The sequence below is a fragment of the Sorex fumeus genome, unplaced genomic scaffold (assembly GCF_029834395.1).
Source record: "Sorex fumeus unplaced genomic scaffold, SorFum_2.1 ptg000024l, whole genome shotgun sequence".
Taxonomy (NCBI): domain Eukaryota; kingdom Metazoa; phylum Chordata; class Mammalia; order Eulipotyphla; family Soricidae; genus Sorex; species Sorex fumeus.
The window spans coordinates 3,712,815-3,733,233 of record NW_026606081.1 but is presented as its reverse complement, the minus strand read 5'-3'; the positions used below and the strand labels follow the sequence as shown (position 1 = coordinate 3,733,233).

Sequence of the window (20,419 nt, the reverse complement as noted above, 5' to 3'; positions counted from 1 at the left end):
ATACGATTGACTGGTTCAGCACCTCCATGATTGCGCGAGGAACGCCAAGAGAGAGATAGCCACAAAAAAAAAAAAATGCCTGTCTTCAAGAACTCTTGAGCTTATTCACCAACGTGGTTTGGCACATGCCTCAGGCAACTGCAAGCGAATGTCCAAGCTCACAAAGCAGTGCAGAGATGCGGTCAAAGAAGACCTCAAAGAGAGAAGAGCAGAAGTGCTGGTAGATGCGGTGGAAGCCGGGAAAAGTATTCGTAATGCCCGCCTGTCCTTCGCCAACTACAAGACCAAGATGACTGCCCTCCGACGTCCTGATGGATCTATCACATCTTCCAGAACAGCAATGGAGAAGATTATCCATGACTTCTACTCAACTCTCTTCGATAGCCATGTCCACTTGCCGACATACCAAATTCCACAGGATGGATATGTCGTTCCCAATGTTCTCCCTTCCAAAATCCGACACGCCATTTCGTCGGTAAAGAAACAAACAGCACCCGGCCCAGACAAGGTCAGACCTGAACACCTGAAGAACCTGCCGTCAGTACTCATCAATACACTGGCTCGGCTCTTCACTCGCTACCTATCTGAATGCAAGGTTCCGTCCCAATGGAAAACCAGCAGGACCGTACTACTTTCAAGAAGGGAGACATTCATGACATTGGCAACTATCGCCCGATCTGCCTATTGTCTGTCATCTACAAGTTGTTCACTCGAGTCATCCTGAATAGGATTGGCAGAACACTAGATGAAGGACAACCATGCGAGCAAGCCGGGTTCCGCAAAGGATTCAGCACCATCGACCATATCCACATGATAACCAAGCTCACTGAGGTTTCTTGGGTTCAAGATGCTCCTCTGTCTAATGTTCATTGATTTCAAGAAGGCTTTTTTTTTTGCTTTTTGGGTCACACCCAGCGATGCTCAGGGGTTACTCCTGGCTCATGCACTCAGGAATTGCTCCTGGCAGTGCTCAGGGGACCATATGGGGTGCTGGAAATCGAACCTGTGTCAGCCATGTTGGCTACGTGCAAGGCAAACGCCCTACCTGCTGTGCTATCGCTCCAGCCCCTAAAGAAGGCTTTTGATTCTGTTGAGACGGAAGCGGTCATTGAAGCCCTAGCCAATCAGGGAATTCAAGCTCAATACATCAAGATCCTCTGTGAGCTGTATTAAGGATTCACTACCAGGATCTCACCATTCTACAAAGAAGTAATCATTGATGTCAAGAGAGGGGTTCGGCAGGGTGATACCATTTCACCAAAACTCTTCAGTGCCACCCTCGAGAATATCATGTGACGACTGGAATGGGAAGGAATGGGAGTGAAGGTAGATGGTCGGCAACTACACCACCTCTGCTTTGCTGATGACATTGTTTTAATAACACCAAACATCAGCCAAGCGGCACAAATGCTGGCCAACTTTGACCGTGAGTGTGGAAAGGTAGGACTACAGCTGACTCTTATGAAGACAATGTTGTGAGGAAAAGCCTTGTTCCTGACACCCCATTCACTCTCAACGGAACGACCATCTCTGAATGCAACAGCTATGTGTACCTAGGTCAAGAAGTCAACATGACAAATGACCTGGCACCCAAGCTGCTCAGGAGGAAGAGAGCGACTTGGAACGCCTTCAAGAGCGTTGAAGAAACAGCTAAGAGGAAGAAGAACCTCCAACTCCGGGCACATCTCTTTGATTCCACTGTTCTTCCTGCATTAACATACGCCTCAGAGACCTGGGCCCTACGCAAACAGGATGAGAACACTATTCGGGTCTCCCAAAGAGGAATTGAAAGAGCTATGCTTGGAATATCACGTTTCACTCAAACGAGAGAAAGAATCCGGAGTTCAGACATCCGTCGACGATCAAGAATCAGGGCTGCTGTCTCATTTGCCAAGGCGTCAAAAATCAGATGGGCTGGTCACGTAATGAGATTTAAAGACGACCGCTGGACTAGAGCTGTTACCGACTGGATTCCACGGGATGTCAAAAGACCGCGTGGCCGCCCACCTACCAGATGGTCAAACTTCTTCATCAAGATCATGAATGATCGGTTTGAGGCTCTTCGTGTTCCTAGAGCGAACAGACGTCATTGGGCTACACTAGCACGCAACAGGGACAAATGGAGATGTTACTGGCGCCCTTTCGAGCAAATCGACGATTAAAGGGAAGTCAAGTGATCCAGTCAATAAGGTTTAGTCTTCACTTTAGTTAAGACTAAACTTAATGGTGTGACATATGAGTTTATCTGCGAACTGCCTGTTCAACAGCAAAGAAGAAAAAGTAGTTGGTTTATTTATATGTAAACACTGAAAGGGGCTACTGAATGCCTTCTTCATCAATAATCACATATTTGTTCACAGGTGTCCATACCTCACTAAGTTTCCGATGCAGGTTCTGAAATTCACTCAGCCTTCTGGGGACGGTCCAGTTCTTGGTCTCAACTTCCCCAACTTCGTGTAAGCTGACCAACACAAAGTAACAGGGCATTTGCTCACCATTCTCTTCAGTCACCTTTGGGGATAAAATACACACATAAAAATAACACAAAGAAGATGTGGGAAGGTTTTTAAATGATTTCCAAGATTCCCTCTCTACTGGGCATATATGTTCCACATAATCCCCTGTAAGATGATCTCAAACTCATTCTACAGGTTACAATACACAGCAGAGACTTTTAAATATATGATCTGGGAGGAACTAACCTACTTAGAGGAGCCCTTCAGGAACTGGGAGAGTCCTTCAGCTCAGGCAGCTGGAAAGACTGAGAGCTCTATATTGCAGCAAGGACTCCATGTACAGCTCCAAGTGTATCAGTGCACAGTGACATACAGAAAGGGCCTGGACTGTGTGTCTACTGACAATAAGAGAATTGATGTTTTCGTTCCAAACCACAAAGAAACGAATTTGACAAATAACCCAAGTGAACTTGGGAGTGGATTTCCCCCCTAGTCTTCAGAACTCAGACTGACCAATATTAACATCTTGATTTTACCTTGTGATACAATGAGCAAAGATCCAAGCAATCATACATAGCTGGACTTGGGACTAACTGTGAGCTAAGAAATGGGCCAAGTTTGGGCCAGAGAGGCAGTGAGGTAGCTCAAAGGGCTGAGTACATGCTTCGCATGCCAGAGACCCGGTTCAATCCCTGGTACTGTATTGTCATCCTTCCCCCGCCCCTGCCCCCAAGCACCCCAGGAGCAATCCCTGAGCACAGAGCTGGGAGTAGCCCTCAAGTACCAGCAGGTGTGCTCTCACCCAAAAGCAAAGAAAATAAGTGGGCATTGTTTTAAATAATGAAATTGGATTGATTTTTTAATATAAGAAAAGAAAATCAAAATCAAAAAGACTTAATATCTTAACTATGAGATGCTAGAAAAATAAATAATAACAGAGATGAGAGATAACAAAAACTCTTCAAGAGTCATGAGGGCTTCCCAAATTTAGTTTAAGTCAATAAAGTGGGCCAGAGAGTTGGTACAGGAGGTAAGGTTTTTGTCTTGCATGAAGGTGACCCCATTTGATCTCTAACACCACATATGGTCCCCCAACAAGGGGTCATTCCCAAGCACAGAGACAAGAATGGCCCCTGAGAACCATGGGATGTGACCTCCGAATTTCCCCTCAGAGAAAGTCAGCAAAACACACACACACACACACACACACACACACACACACACACACACACAGAGATATATTTGCTTTGGGGTCATATCCAGGGGTGCTCAGGTTCTCCTGCCTCTGTGCTCAGGGACCACCCTGGCAGTGCTCAGGGAACCACATATGCTGTCAGAGATTGGAACAGGTTACCTGTGTATGACTTGCTATTTGTGCACTATCTGGGAACAAGCCTTTTACTGCCAGGTTACCACATAACTGGCAGGTAAAAAAGGATGTATTAAGACTAACATAGTAGGGGCCGAAGTGATAGCACAGTGGTAGGGCTTTTGCCTTGCATGTGGTCAACCCAGGTTCAATCTCCAGCATCCCATATGGTTCCCCAAGCACCACCAGGAGTAATTTCTGGGGAACCTGAGTGCAGAGCCAGGAGTAACCCCTGAGCATCTCTGAGTGTGACCCAAAATAAATAAATAATTTTTTTTTAAAAAAAGACTAAAAAAGTAAGTACTGGTAAGCATTTTCCCCTAAATGAAACTACCTTTACAGACAAAAGGAGACATAGTTAATATATTTTGAAAAATTGCTATCCAGCAAAATATTTTCTAATTCATGGGAAAAATATTCATTACTAAAGTTCTTAGAGCGACTAAAATTTGAGCAGCTGAAGTCAGCAGAATGTGAGAAACAGATTTCGGATGGATTTTCCATGCTCCCTGAAAACAACTGGTAATTTAAGGGCATTACGTGCTCCTATCTGAGAGTTGCTTACAATTTCTGTGAATGACAGACAACTTTCCCTCTGAAGTGGGGTGAGATCAGATCTAGCACTGGCTCTCAATTACTGGTGAACCAGAGAGAAATATGAGAGAAGAAAATTAGAACAAATGCAGAAGAAATGTGAGTTTTCAACCCTCAGCTGTAATGTTCCACTTACAAGTTCAAACTTTTAAAATAAATCGGGAGGAAAAGCAATTCAACCTACCTCTCCATGCGTGATGGAGGCTTTCCATAGGCCAAGGTTCTCACACCACCAGTCTGTCCTGGCCAGGTGCAGCTGAAGATCTGTGCGTTCTTTCTCTATTAGCAGTATTTCATCCTTTAACTTGGAAACAATCTGCCACAGGGAAAACATCCTGGGAGTTATGAGACCATTTAAAATGCTGAGAGGGGGGCTGGAGCGATAGCACAGCGAGTAAGGCGTTTGCCTTGCACGCAGCCAACATGGCCGACACAGGTTCGATTCCCGGCATCCCATATGGTCCCCCGAGCACTGCCAGGAGCAATTCCTGAGTGCATGAGCCAGGAGTAACCCCTGAGCATCGCCGGGTGTGACCCAAAAAGAAAAAATTAAATAAAATGCTGAGAGATTCAGGCAAAACTGACATCCCATACCTATGAGCTTCTGTACACTAACAATGGGTAATTCAAAAATAAAACTAAACAACAAGTCTATTTATAGTTGCATAAAATAAAACATTTATGAATGAATTTATGCAAGGAGATGAGAGACTTCAACAATGAACACTTCAAACATTGATGAAAGAAATTAAGGAAGGAATCAATCTTCTCAGCAAACAATGTAGAGAAACTTGAATATTCACATAAAGTATTATGTGCAACATCAACCCCAAATGCATCAAGGATACAAAAGGTCAAGTAATAAGTAAAGGTAAAGGTAAAGGCCCTCCTGTTGTTCGTCGATTTGCTCGAGCGGGCCCAGTAACGTCTCCATTGGAGACTTTGTTGTTACTGTGTCTGGCATATCGAATACTCTCGGTAGCTTGCCGGGCTCTCCGAGAGGGGCGGAGGAATCGAACTCGGGTCGGCCATGTTGACTGCGTGCAAGGCCAACGCCCTACCGCTGTGCTATCGCTCCAGCCCTCAAGTAATAAAAATTATTATAGAAGAAAACACAGGGAGAACATAATGTTGGACTGGCAAGGGATTCTGACTGTGACATCAAAGATACAGACAACAAAAAGTAATGGGGTGGTGGGAGGGAAACTGGGGGCATTGGTGCTGGGAAACGTACACTGGTGGAGGGATGGCTGTTGGTCTACTTGGAATACTGTATGACTGAAACCCAAGCATAAACAGCTTTGTAGTGGTCTATCTCACAGTGATTCAATGACAGTTTTTTTTAATTTTTATTAGTGAGACACCATGAGGTACAGTTGTAGACTTAAAAATTTTTGTGCTTGGGTTTCAATTGTACAATGATCAAATACCCATCCCTCCACCAGTGCCCAAGTTTTTTTTTTTGTAAAAAAAGACAATAAACTGATTGGGCTTCATAAAAATTAAGAAATTTGAAAAAAGAAACTTCTGTAGGGAACATTTTCCATTTAGTGAAAAGGGCATCCTAAAAACTGAAAGAAATATCTGCAGATATGATGGGGACAAGTATACAGAATATCTATAAAATGTCTAAAACTCAACAATAAAAATAATTCAATTCAAAAATGGGGAAAATATCCAGGAAAATATTTCTCTGAAGATATATGAATGATCATAAATCACATGAAAAGATGCTTCACTTCACTAATCTCTACAGAAATGCCAATGAAAACTATTATAAGAGATCTACCTTTCACTCATCAGGTGGTGACTAAAATATAGCAAGTGTTGGTGTGGATGTAGAAAAACTATAGAACCCTTAGGCACTGGTTGATATGAAGATAAAATGATGAAACTATTATGAAAAACAGAAAGGAGATTTCTCAAACTTTAAACCTTGCAGGGATGCAAGGACGGTTTTACACCTGCAAGTCGATCAAGATAATATACCATACTAATAACAGAAAAAATAAAAACCATATGATCACATGAATAGATGCAGAGAAAGCATTTGACAAAATCCAGCCCCATTCATGATAAAAACTATAACAAAATGGGAGTTGGAGTTTTCTTCAATATAGTCAGAGTCCACAGCAAGCATTATACTCTATGAGGAAAAACTGAAAAACTTCTAAGATCAATCACAAGACGAGGTTTCCTGCTCCCACCAATGCTATTCAATATAGTACGAGTGTATAGTACTATTCAATATACTTGCCAGAGCAGTTAAGAAAAAGAAAAGATATCTAGGGTGTCCAGATAAAAAAGGAAGAAGTCAAGCTTTCTCTAATTACAGATGATATGATACTACACTTGGAAAATTCTATTAGTTTTTAAAATGTTATCAGTTCTTGCACAATTCTGTATGGCTCTCTCAATTATATACCAAGAAAAAGATAAAAAGACTGTTCTTAAGAAATGATTCACTCTTTGATTTCCTTTCTAAGCCACTCGTTGTTCAATAGTGAGCTGTTTAATTTCCAGGTGCTTGATTTGATTTTCTGTTTGTGTGTGTGATTTACTTCTATTTTCAGTGAGCTTCCATATGACCCCGCAATACATATCGTGAGAATGCAAAAAAAGCATAGTAGAAATGACATTTGTACCTATATGTTCATTGCAGCACTGTTCACAATAGCCAAAATCTGGAAATACCCAAGTGCCCTAAGAACAGATGACTGGTTAAAGAACTTTGGTACATCTACACAATGGAATACTTTGCAGCTGTTAGGAGAGATGAAGTCATGAACTTTGCCTATAAATGGATAGCCGTGGAAAGTATCATGCTAAGTGAAATGAGTCAGAAAGAGAGGGATAGACATAGAAGGACTGGCACTCATTTGTGGAGTATCACTATCACTGTCACTGTCCTCCTATTTTTGTTCATCGATTTGCTCAAGCAGGCCCAGTAAAATTGTGAGACTTGTTACTGTGTTTGGCATATCAAATACGTCACAGGTAGCTTGCCAGGCTTTGCCGGGCAGGTGAGATACTCTCAGTAGCTTGCCGGGCTCTCCGAGAGGGGTGGAGGAATCGAACTCGGGTTGGCCATGTCGGCCGCATCCAAGGCAAACGCCCTACCCACTGTGCTATCGCTCCAGCCCTTGTGGAGTATAAAAAACATAACATGAGGCTGACACCCAACGACAGTAGATACAAGGGCCAGGAGGACTGACCCACAGCTGGAAGCGGAGGGCAAAAGGCAGATGGAATAGAGAAGGGATCACTAAGAAAATGATGGCAGGAGGAATCAATTGGGATGGGAGATGTGTGCAGAAAGTAGATAATGGACCAAAAGTGATGACCTCTCAGTGTCTGTATTGCAAACCATAATGCCCCAAAGTAAAGAGAGAATATAGGGAATACTGTCTTCTATGGAGGCGGGGGGCGGGGGGTAAGGGGGGTATACCAGGGATATTGGTGGTGGGGAAAGTTTATTGGTGGAGGGATGGGTGTTTGATCATTGCGTGATTGTAACCCAAACATGAAAGCTTGTAACTTTCTCACGGTGATTCAATAAAATTAAAAAAAAAAAAAGAAATGAATTTTCGCTAGGGAAAGCTCCACTCTCTTCCCCAGAGACACTGCAGGAAGTCAGGGAAAGGGACCTAGACTCATGGCTGGGGAGACTCACGGATTCATGAGCCCCAAATCATAGTAGCAACTGCTTTTCTAACAGTCACGGTAAATGGGACATATCTAAAATATGAAACAAAGTGGAACACACCAACATAAAGTGAAAACTTCCATTTCTAATGGAAAATTTCAAAAAACACCTTGAGAGTGCGTTACCTTCTTGTCTGGTTTTGGTGCATTTTGGATAGAATTTAGAGCTTGCCTCTTATATTCAAGCTTCTCATTCAGCTCCCGCAGTTTGCTTACTGCATACCCCGCCTGTTGACTGGTGCCCTCATCCACAGCTTCCTCTCCCACCTCATCTCCGGGGCCCTGAATGGGGGAGGAAGGAAAAAAATCACAAGAATTGATGGATGTGATCATAACACCTTATTATCTTTTGTACCAGTCATCATAATGCACTGCACCAAAGTCCCAGATTCTACAGTAAAAAACAGCTTGGACTGACAAAGTGAATAATTATTCAGAACCGACATATTTGGTATTCAAAATTCTAGTGAAAAAAAAAGAGACATTTAACTGTCTAAAGGAAAGGTGAGGGGTCAGGGGCAGCAACCTACACATTTCCTAAATGGTACACACCCCTGGGAAGGAACCCTGATGTTCTGTGTCTAATCACTTATGAAGACAAAAGCATACAAGTCCCTCTAAAATAAAAATTCCAAATATTAACTGATTGAAATATTTTTGGTATACAGTTATTTAGTTGTCCTCTTAAAATGTATTTCACAAATCCATAGCTTTTGAAAGATATTTAAGATGCATAAAGACTTAGAAAAAAATCTGGATAAATTATTAAAGAGCATATTACTTATTAGATTTGTTAACAGGAACTCAGGCTGAGCCCCCTGAAAAGAACTACTGGAAACAATCTTCTGGATGTTTATTCATTAACTTTCTTTCATATTTTTTTCTTCTTTCACTAAATGCATCAAACAGCAGATTAATGTTGTTTTTTTTTAAAGAAAAATAAGGTATCATGAAAAGGTCAAGCTATCCTCATTTTATATGTTCTTTGTAATCCTATCCATAAGTACATGCGTTCTGATATGACTCTGTATCTATTATAAATTTAAGTGGGCAACTGCCTTTTTCATGTGCTATATAATATTTGAGGGTATTTTAGTCTTCAAAATTATCATTTTTATGACTGAATAATGCGTTACAAATTGATCCTTTATTGGGGCACCTTCCTATTGCTGCTCTTGCTAGGGCTGATTTTGGTTCTTTTCACGCCAACTCAAGAGTGCACGAGGATTTCCCCCCTACATTTAGCTATTTTCTTAGAGCTAATTTCTAGAAGTGGGCTGATGAGAACAAAGTGCAGGGGTTTTTGAAAGGTCAGTGATACACACTAACTCCTCTTTGAATCCTGTAAAGTTGGACACATTTGTTGTTCATGTTTGCTTTCTATTACCCATCATATCAGCTTTCAAGTCCTCATCTGATTTATCTTTTGAGAATTGATGTGTAAATTATCTAAATATTCTCCTTTATAGCACTCACATATTAGTCATTTTAATTTTTAGTAGATATAATACAGAGATAGAAAAGTCTGAATGGAAATCAGACAATTTGACAGCACTGCTGAGACAATGACTTCTAATGTCATGAAGATAAAACTTGATTCCTTAAAGTCTGATATACAGTGAACTAGGCTAGAAAAAAAAGAATCCAACATAAATTATGATCTTCTGAAATAACACTAGAAAGCATGTTGCTTGCCTTTTCTTCAAATCTTCACTTATCTTTAAAAGCAAATAAGTCATTAATAATGAAAAAAAGATGATGGCTGAGCCTGAGATAAAATCACTGGACATAAGAGAAAATCAGACTTAAAGTGTGGCTAAGCAAAGTTTCTTTGGGGATGTTTTCATTTCACTGGACTTTCTTAACTCCAAAATAGTTCCTGTATGTTCTCCATTCTCTTCTTCTCCTTATATAACATCAGTGCCCACCGCCTGCCATCCTTTGTCTATTCTTGGGCTAAATTTTATTTCCAGTTATTCTCTTACTTGATCTAAGCCACAAATGTTCCAGTCCACAGACCTCCTGGCCACCCTCACTTTTCAGGAGTCAAATTTGGAGTGTGTAAGTGCTGGAAGTGGTAACCAGTTGGGCTTAAGGACCAAAAAAAAAAAAAAAAAAAAAAAAAAGAGGGGGGGTGGTGTAGAAAGAAATGCAGAAGACCAGAGTAACAAAGGAATTCAAACTCTACATCAAGTCCCACATCCCTTTGAAGTCCTATACAAGGTGAAGGCACCATGCCAACTTGGGCTAACACAATATGCTCTCACCTAATCTCACACCCAGTTTCTTGACTGAAAGGGAGAAGAGAGTTCAATGGGACTCACCATGTGGTCCTTGTTGGCCACCAACTGTGAGGCATCCTCCTCTTCCTTGATCAATTTCTCATACAGATCATTGACAATAAATGAGGGATAATACCTATCATTCAGGATCTTATAAACATCACCCTGGATTCTGTAGAACACCTCAATACCTTTATTTCCTACAAGACATTGCTGGATTTCTTTGTAAAGTGATTTTTCCACTGATATCTCTTTGTTTTCAACAAAGAAATTCTGGTAAATTTCTCCCACTAACTGTGGAATTTCATTCTGGAAAGATAGGAAAACGAAAAAAGAAGAGGTAAGAAACAGGAGCTTGGCGGAAAATTAGTTTCTGAATGCTTTTCCTTTTACAGCTGCAAGGCAGGCGCTAGCATGGGCCACCTCCCCCTCTGTGAGCACAGACTGGGCTGACAGATTCAACTCAGACCCTCGAGAAACAACTGATTCCTCAAAATACTTAATATTGGAGGTACCGAAGCAATTTCATTCACATGCCATAAGGAAAAGAGACCAAGAACAATTCTCTTCTTGCCATGGATTTCTCTGCATTGCTCTCAGTTTCACAAAAGAATACGATTTATTGGGTAAAATTTAATTTGACCTCTTAAAAAAACAGAAGTAATCGAAAGAGTCAATTTCACCGGGCATTAAAAGGTTGATATAATATGTTGTGATTTTAGAAAACAAGAATTCTTCACACAGCACCGTCACTCTGCATCAGGCTCTCACCAAACAACAGAGCCAGTCTGTCCAAGGGTAGGGTCCCCGTGCAGTGCTTAGGAGGTCGAGGAGTCACTCCGGGAGATATTGGGTCCACCAGGCAGGTTAGTTCAACTCTAGTCCCCCAGGATGCAGAGCTGCTCGGGCCCACAAGTGCTGCAGAGAGCCACCAAGGCCACCTGGGAATCTTAACAATGCAGAGGGTGCCTTCAGTGCTACACTCAGAGGCGGTTTGTGTGTGTGTGTGGGCGGGGGGGAGTGGAAGGACTTGTGGCATCAGAGATCAAACTTAAGTACTTTGGGAAAGCAAGGTCAAAGTCCCAGACCCGAGCCAGCTCCCAGGGCCCCAGCCCCTTAGTCTTCCACATAGCGCATAGCATGGCCAGCCCACGTCAGAAATATAATAATCTTCTGATTATAATATAATCAGATATAATATAATTATATATAATAATTAATATAATAATCTTCTAATCTTATGTAATCTTCACACTGCTCTAGAGATGTCTCATTAACTCTAGGAATTTATGCGACATCTTCAACTGTCGGGTTTTTATTTTTTGGTTTTTCAATTAACGAAAAAAAAAAAAACAAAGACAAACAAGTTAGTGAGCACTGGGAATTTAACAAACATCCCACACCTCACCTATCCAGGCCAAGGTGCTCTGGCAAAATATAGCTGGGTACCTGGGGCAGGTGGATGCCTTCATTCCACTGAATTTTTTCAGACTGTTCTCAGGAGTTAAAGAATATTTGCTTCCACTGTTCTTTACAAACACTCCTTTGAGCGCAGTCAAAAGTCATGTGGAATCAGGTCAGGTAAGCAAAATATGCCAGCTAAGCAAAATTTTTTGAAAACAAGAAAATGTCTTAAGTGCAACATTGGGTGAAACTAATGAAAGTTATTGTTCATGATATTTTAAAATAGTGGGGCCAGAGCAATAGTACAGCGGGCAGGGTGCTTGCTTCACATGCAACTGACCTGGGTTGCATACCCATCACCATACGAAGTCCCCCAAGTCTGCCAAAAGTGGACCCTGATCACAGAACCAGCAGTAAGCCCTGAGCACTGCTGGTGTGGCCCAAAATAAAAATAAAAATAAAACGACAACAGTAATGCTATTGCGAACTCTGATGCTTCGATTTTTAAAATTGTTTAAAAAATACTAAGAACAAAATATTCAACTCTAGAGGTATCAGGACTTAAAGTAAATCAAATAACTATCAGGTGAAAGAGGAATTCCTTTAAAAAATCAAGCTGGGTTCAATCCCTGGTCTCTGGAGTCCACTGGGAGTGATCCCTGAGCACAGAGCCAGGATTAAAGCTTGAGCACAGTAGGGTGACCCCCAAACAAGTACAGCAACAAATCTAAGTATTTTGGCCTTGGAGATGGTACACTGGGTGGGATGCTTGCCTTGCACACAGCTTTCCTGGGTTCGACCGCCAGCACTGTATTTGGTCACCTAAGCCCCACCTGGAAGGACCCCTAAGCCCAGAGGAGTAAGACCTGAGCACCCCCAGGTGTGGTCCAAAAACAAACAGAAAAAGTCAAATATTTAAATTTTATTGTGGGCCAAAACATAATATTAACAATGCATTTTACTTAAATATTATTTCAATGGGCCGGAGCGATAGCACAGCAGGTAGGGTATTGGCCTCGCATGTGACCAAGCTGGGTTCGATTCCTCCGCCCCTCTCGGAGAGCCTGGCAAGCTACCGAGAGTAGCTTGCCGGCAGGGCAAAGCACAACAAGCTTCCCATGAGGTATTCAATACGTTACTGGGCCCGCTTGAGCAAATCGATGAACAAGGGGAGGACAGTGCTACAGTGCTATTATTTTAATATTTCATAGATTCATGCAAAACTCAGATAAACTCCCCAGTGTGCAAGTTTTCATCAGCCATGAGTAAGTACCCCTTTGAATCAGTATATACTACCTTATTGGCATTCTTTAAATATTCCACGGATTCCCAAAAACTAATCAGAGTTCCCTTGTGGATCCTTTCCATGTATTTCCGGAAGTACTCTCTGTAGGAAGTATTGGTCATAATATCTTCAAACTGAAGAATCTGTTTATGAGATTGAAGGGAAAGTCTGTTTAAAATTCAAACTGTAACTATCAGTTTTATGTAATTACCAATGCTAAAAGCTCCATTTTTCCGTGGGCAACCCCCCCACCCCCTTCCAAGTGGCCCCGGAGAGGACAGCCAGGCGCAGGGGCAGGAAATTCTGCCTGAGTTTCCCTTCCCGCCCCGGGCAGAGCCCCGGCAGCCAAAGACCTCCAGAACCAGCCACAACCATGCTGAGACCACTCTCCACACGCATGAAGGTACCGGCGGAGGAACAAAGGCATGCAGGTCCCAGGGCTGAGATCTCCAAGCCTGCTCGGATGGGGGCTGAGCATCCTCCACCCAGATCCTCTATCTTCCAGTAGGCGGGGATCACACCCACCAACTGCCCCTCAGTGCCATGTAATCCCATCAACAGCCAAGACTCAGAGACTATAAAACCCAGCTCCCGGAAGGGACATCTGATTATCTTATTCCTACTTTGCACTTCGGTAGCCTGCCCACACAGCAGAGTCTGGCAAACTCCCCGTGGCGTACCCAATATGCCAAATACCAGTAACAATGATGGGTCTCATTCTCCTAACCCTGAAAGAGCCTTGAATATGGCACTTTTTAAAAAAATCTCTGGGCTAGGACGAAGGAGACGTTACTGGGGCCTGCTCGAGGCAATCGACAAACAACAGGATGATCGTGATTGTGAAGCCCACACACTTTTAAAAGTCATAATCAATGTAATTAGTATTTCTCTAATCTTCCTAAATTTTAAAGTTCACTGAACATTTATTATGCCCATGGTAAATACCAACTTTCTTTCTTTTCCTGTTTCTTTTTCTTTCTTTTTTGCTTTTGGGTCACACCCAGTGATGCTCAGGGGTCAGTCCTGGCTCTGTACTGCGGAATTACTCCATTACTCCTGGAGGTGCTCGGGAGACCATATGGGATGCTGGGAATCGAACTCGAGTCGGTCACTTGCAAGGCAAACACCCTACCCCCTACCCGCCGTGCTATTGCTCCAGCTCCCCTGCTTTGTTTTTTGTTTTGCCACACCTGGCAGTGCTCAGGACTTATCTGAGGGATCAATCCTGGTGGGGCTCAGGGGACTATATAGGGTACCAAGGATCAAACCAAGGTCAGATGCATGCAAGGCAAACACCCTACCCTTCATACTGCGTACTGTTGCTTCAGCTCCCATTATTACCAACTTTCTATTATTCATTGACCAAAAAAAAAAAACAACAACAACAGCAAAAAACCTTCTTTGGTATGTACTTTGTGGGGCTGGAGCGATAGCACAGTAGTAAGGCATCTGCCTTGCATGCAGCTGGCCTGGCAGAGCCAGGTTCGATTCCTCCGCCCCTCTCGGAGAGGCCGGCAAGCTACTGAGAGTATCTCACCCGCACAGCAAAGTCCAGCAAGCTTCCCATGAGGTATTCAATATACCAAACACAGTAATAAGTCTCACAATGGAATCATTGCTGGGCCTACTCCAGCAAATTGATGAACAATGGGAGGACAGTGCTACAGTACAGTACTTTGTATCTGAAACATGACTAGGAATGGGCAGATTAAAAAAAAAATAAAAAGGAAAACAAAACAAAAAAACTCTGCCTAGAGGCAAGAGAAATAGTACAGGGCTTAAGGCACTTGCCTTTAACGCAGCTGAGCCTCCTTCTATCTCAGCACTGTATGTGGTCACCAGGAGTGGTCCTTGAGCTCAGAGTGAGGAGAAAGCTCTGAGCACCTCGGGGTATGGCCCAACTCCCCCCAAACCCCACCCCTCCATTTTTTTTAATCTTAAAATTTAAAGTTCACTGAATAGTCAAAATGCCCACGGTAAGTACCAACTTTCTTGGTACTTAGGAGGTTAGTCCTGAAAGCTAATAGGTGCTAATCATAGAAAAACTAAAGAAAAATATAAAAAAGACCAAGAAACTGGATCCTAATAATTTAGTATTTGGCATATTTTGGTCTTCCATCCTGTGTTTATACAGTTAGAAATCTGCAAATGATTAAATAAAAGAAATCTGCAAGTGATTTTCTAGCTTGCCTTTTTTGCTTATAATGTTATAACCATTTAAAAAAACTTTTACAGGCATGAATTGGTTCGGACTATTCCACTGTGCATATACCAAAATAAATTACACTTTGTTTACTATTTTCCTCACTTACAAATAAGTAAAAACATAAGAAGTCAGTATCCTGAGATGTGATGGGAACAATCTTGTACACAGACTGCTGTAATATAAGAAAGCAGACGACCTTCCAAATAATTAATAACCCAATTAATTGGGATAAACACCTCAAATTCATTTAATGGAGCTTAAATCCCAGATCCTTGACTCTTACTTAGTAATAAAAATGACATGCAAGTATAACTCAAACGTAATGAAAAGAAACATATTTAAGCTTCTTTCTCTGTCCTACTGGATTGGGTCTCATAATGTGCACTACATAAACAGTTTTGTATGGATTACCTCTTAGCCAGATGGAAGCTATATTCATTAAGAGCACCAAAGAACCTTAGGACCCAGGAAAAAAGGGCTTATTCAGAGGGACAAGCTTATTCAGAGGGACCAAACCCAGGATGCTAGCTGCAGAGTTTCCACAAGATATACAGGAAAATTTCAAGTAAGAATGGGTTGATTTTAGATATTTGGGATGACATTTTATTCTAAAAGCTAATATCGTATTTGGCTTTCTCTTTCATCTCGAGTTATCACTTGTCACACAATGCCAGTAATAACTGAGTGTGTGTTATGGACCAAGTGCTACAGTCTTTTAGGAGCAATATTTCATTGTTGGCATGCCCTAGAGGATGTATACAACGATAGAAGGGGGAGGAAGAGGAGGAGGGAGAAAAGGGAGGAGGAGGGGTGAGGAGGAGGGGAGAGAAGGAAGGTAGGGCAAGGGAGGAGGAGGAGGAAGAGGAGGAGGAGAAAAAGAGGAGGAGAAGAGGAAGAGGAGGAAGTGGAAGAGAAGGAGAAAGAGAAGAAGAGGAGGAGGAGGAGTCGATGAAGAAGGAAAGAGGGATTTAGAGCTCGACGAGAACTCTGGCAGAAATAGTTAGGGACCATTCATGTGCAAGAGTTTGGGCTGCACTCAACGGTCTTCATTTTGGATCACATCAACACTGAGAAGAAAAACGTACCTTGCGCAAGTCAGTTACCTGCTGCCAGCGATTTCCAAACTCTGTACATTCCTTTCCTCTTCGCTGCTCTCCCCCCAACCCCCACCCCGCAGCCCAAGCTCTTCTCTTTTCATCTTCCTATCCAGGAGCTACTTTGTGAGAAGGGGGGGGGGGGGGGAAGAGGTGCTAGAAAATAAGGCAATACAGATTTTGAGGGTTTTTTTTTGTATTTTTGTATATTTCCTATTTTCATAGAGTTGTATATATCCTCTAGGGCATGCCAACAATGAAATATTGCTCCTAAAAAGCAAGACTCTATTCATTAAGAGCACCAAAGAACCTTAGGACCCAGGAAAAAAGGGCTCAACAAACACCCAGCACTTGATCTTAGCCAAAAGGCTAGAGCGATGGCACAATTGGGTAGGGCATTTGCCTTGCATGCAGCAAACCTGGCCGACCTGGGTTCGGTTCCTCCGCCCCTCTCAGAGAGCCTGGCAAGCTACCGAGAGTGTCTCACCTGCACGGCAAAGCCTGGCAAGCTACCTGTGACGTACTCGATGTGCCAAACACAGTAACGGAAGTCTCACAATGGAGACGCTACTGGGCCCGCTCGAGCAAATCCATGAACAATGGGAGGACAGTGTGACAGTGCTATAGTGTTAAAAGCAAGACGGAGAGGCAACACCACATGATTAAATTATTCCAGTATGAATGGTGAGGGGATGGCCAAGGTGACAGGGCACAGGCCTCGCACGTGCAGTCCCCGTGGTGTGTTCTTGGCACCACACAACTCCTTTCCCCACACCTCCAAGTATGGCCTCTATCTGAAATTTAAAAATTCATGCTCTAACACCAGACATACCTCGGTTTGGAGCCTTGCTGTTACTTTCCAAGTCCTGCTAGGTCTGTGTTATTACCCCACCACCCTGAGCCTCAGCTTCTACATCTGCAAAAGGGGAACTGCACCATCTACTTCATGAGTTATAGTAAGACTTCAAATAGTCACTGTGAATCACAACAGATAACACTGAAAACTAATTGGGAAGAGCCTGAAGTGGGATTTTCACAAAGAAAACAAAGGACAGGTGTCCCAAATCAGTATAATTGGGGTCACTTTCTCAATGAGTGATATGGATGGGAAAAAAAAACCAGACCAGTGGGGTTCATCTCATTTTGAGGGCAAAGTTTTGAAATGAAGTTGGTAGGGATTCCTCTGGTCATACCAAAACTTTCACGGGTATCAAAATGGCCTAAACTAACCAAAGTCCTATTTTTGGAAAGGGAAACACTACAAATACTGGAATTCTGTGATACTGCCTGAACCTCCCAACCTGGAGACCGGAGAAAATAGCTTTATTCTGAAGACAACTATTTCAAAAGTAACTGGTTTTGCTCCTTTCCTAAAGAACTGGAAGTAAGGAGTCAGAAAAGGAGCTAGACCCAGATTAAGAATTTTTAGATCGGACACTGACAGATAATCTATCTGAAATCACATTCACTTCTCCTAACATGAGTGTACCTTATCTTGAGGTTTTCCTCTATTAAAACATTCCAAACCACAAGCAGATAACCATCTGAACTGGAAACCAAGAACTGAAGAGGGAAAGATGAAGAAACTAAAAATCAAAACAAATGAACCTCATTTGCAAAAGTAACCTCATTTGTAAGAGTAGCAAGAGCTAAATGACACAAACTTTTTTTTTTTTTTTTTTGCTGAGTGCTACTTTACAGAAAAGGAACTTGCAGTTTCAAGTCCTTCCGATTCCCTGCTGGTCTGGCCAAATTTCCCAAGAGTACTACTGCTCCTAGCAGACTCCAGATGCTGGGAGACAAGCCTGATCTTTAGACAGGGCCAAAACTTTCCCCGAGCAATGTAATGGAGGGACCAGGCATTCGCAGGCAAAAAGGGCATTTAACAAGGGAAAATGAAGTCATGAAGTTTGCTTACAGATGGGTGGTCACGGAGAGTATCATGCTGAGTGAGATGAGTCAGAAGGAGAGGGACAAACATAGAATGACTACACTCATTTGTGGGATCACGATCACGATCATCCTGTTGTTTGTCGACTGCCTCAAGCAGGCCCCAGTAACGTCTCCTTCGTCCTAGCCCTGAGATTTTAAAAAGTGCCATATTCGAGGCTCTTTCAGTGTTAGGAGAATGAGACCCATCATTGTTACTGGTATTTGGCAGATTGGGTACGCCACGGGGAGTTTGCCAGACTCTGCCATGTGGGCAGGTTATATTCGGTAGCCTGCCAGGTTGTCCAAAGTAAGAATGATTGTGGGATAAAATAAAATAAAATAAACATACTACAAAACCAATATCCAATGATATAAAAAAAAAAAACAGGGGTCAGGAGGACTGGTTCACGGTTGTAAGCTTGTCACAAGTATGTGGTGGGGCAGAGAGCACTTAGGATAGAGAAAGGACCACACCACAGTAATGTTGGAGATGATCACTCTGGATAAGAACTGAGTGATGAAAGTAGGTAAAGGGATAAACATGATAACCTTTCAGTATCTGTACTGCAGACCATAATGCATGCTCAGAAGGAAAAGAGAGAGAGAGCGCGCGAGAGAGAGCAAGAAGAAAAAAGAAAAATGAAGTGAGGGAGGAAGAGGGAAGAGGGAGAAGGAGGGGGACTGAGGACACTGGTGCTGAGACATGTACACTGGAGAAGGGACGGGCGTTCGAACATTGTATGGCTGAAATCCAATCATGAACAACTTTGTAACTGTGCATCTCACAGTGATTCAGTCAAAAAAATTATTTTTTAATTAAAAAACAAACAAACACCAAAGAGCATTTAAACATAAGCAGCTGAGGCCATACTGTGGTTGGGTGAAGAAATACTGGACTTGGTGATCGACGCAGCCTGGATTTTCATCTAGTTTTGCTTCTTCCTATCTCTCACTTGAGGCAATTTACTTAAACCTTTAGCTTCAGGCAATTTGCCTTAAACTACTCTGTTTTTCTGTATCTAAAAATAGGGTATAGAGGACACATTTCTTAACAGTGCAGGAAGAACAGGGGGAAAAAAATCACTCACACAGACCCACACCGCCCACACCTACTTAGCACATATATAATCACAGAGAAAAGCCACCAAACCATAGAGCCCTTTGACTCTGAAGAGCAAACAAGTGAATTTGTATTCTGGATCATGGAGGGAGGGAGGGAGGCAGGAGAGAGAAGAAGGGGGGGAGAGGGAGACGGGGAGGGGGGAGAAAGAGGGAGAGGGAGGGGGAGAGAGAGAAAAGGAGAGAGGGAAAGAGAGCAAGGGATGGGGAGAGAGAGGGAGAGAGAGGAAGGGAGAGGGATAGAGAGACAGAGAGGAAGAGAGGGGGAGAGAGAGGGAGAGAGGGAGGGAGGGAGAGAGAGAGGAAGGGAGAGGAGGAGAGAGGGGAGAGAGGGAGATGGGGTGAGGGGGAGAGAGAGAAAGGGTGAGAGAGAGTCTACAAGATTGCATCCATGTGCCTGCAAACAGCAAGAGGTCAGAACACGAAGCCACCAAGTTCTACCTTCTGGCTCAGCGGCAGTTCCTCATTCAAGGTCCCCTCCTCTTTCTGGTTGTAAATGGGCCCCCCCAAGTTCTGGATCCTCTTCTCACACTGCTTCTTGGCCACCGTCAGTTGGTTGATGTACCTTTTCATATTCCTGGCCCTCAGGAGATCAGCTTTCATCGCGGCCGTTTCTTTACCTTGAACGGGAATGACAGGCAGCACCAGGTCAGGAGACGGAACTCTGAGTCCGGGTTAGTGTCTGATGCGGGGCGTTTGGAACGGGGGAGGGAAGAACTGAAGGGCCAGGAAGGAAAGAAAGAAAACTCACACCAAACACATAACACGGACTGCCCAGTGGAAATGCTGTTAAAGGAATTTCACAGGCCGGGGTGAGTTGAGCAGACTAAGGACATGTTTGGTGTGCAGGACGCCGGGGTTTGAGCCCTGGCACCACATGGTCCTCTGGGCACCGCCAAGGGCCCTCTGAACACAGCCCCCGTAGCTCTGAGAACCACTGGGTGTGACCCCTAAACAAAGACCCCCCGAAATG

General features: G+C 43.1%; 1 protein-coding gene across 1 annotated transcript in view; it reads right to left on the bottom strand.

Moving 5' to 3' along the window:
* SNX25 (sorting nexin 25) overlaps nt 1-20,419 on the bottom strand; it is a 115,796-nt gene that overhangs the window by 17,593 nt on the left and 77,784 nt on the right. The window contains exons 8-13 of the mRNA XM_056114001.1: nt 19,888-20,066; nt 13,107-13,238; nt 10,449-10,715; nt 8,251-8,406; nt 4,604-4,735; nt 2,371-2,511 (exon numbers count right to left, since the gene is read on the bottom strand). Of these exons, the coding sequence (XP_055969976.1) occupies nt 2,371-2,511; nt 4,604-4,735; nt 8,251-8,406; nt 10,449-10,715; nt 13,107-13,238; nt 19,888-20,066 (1,007 nt within the window). The remainder of the gene's footprint in view (nt 1-2,370; nt 2,512-4,603; nt 4,736-8,250; nt 8,407-10,448; nt 10,716-13,106; nt 13,239-19,887; nt 20,067-20,419) is intronic.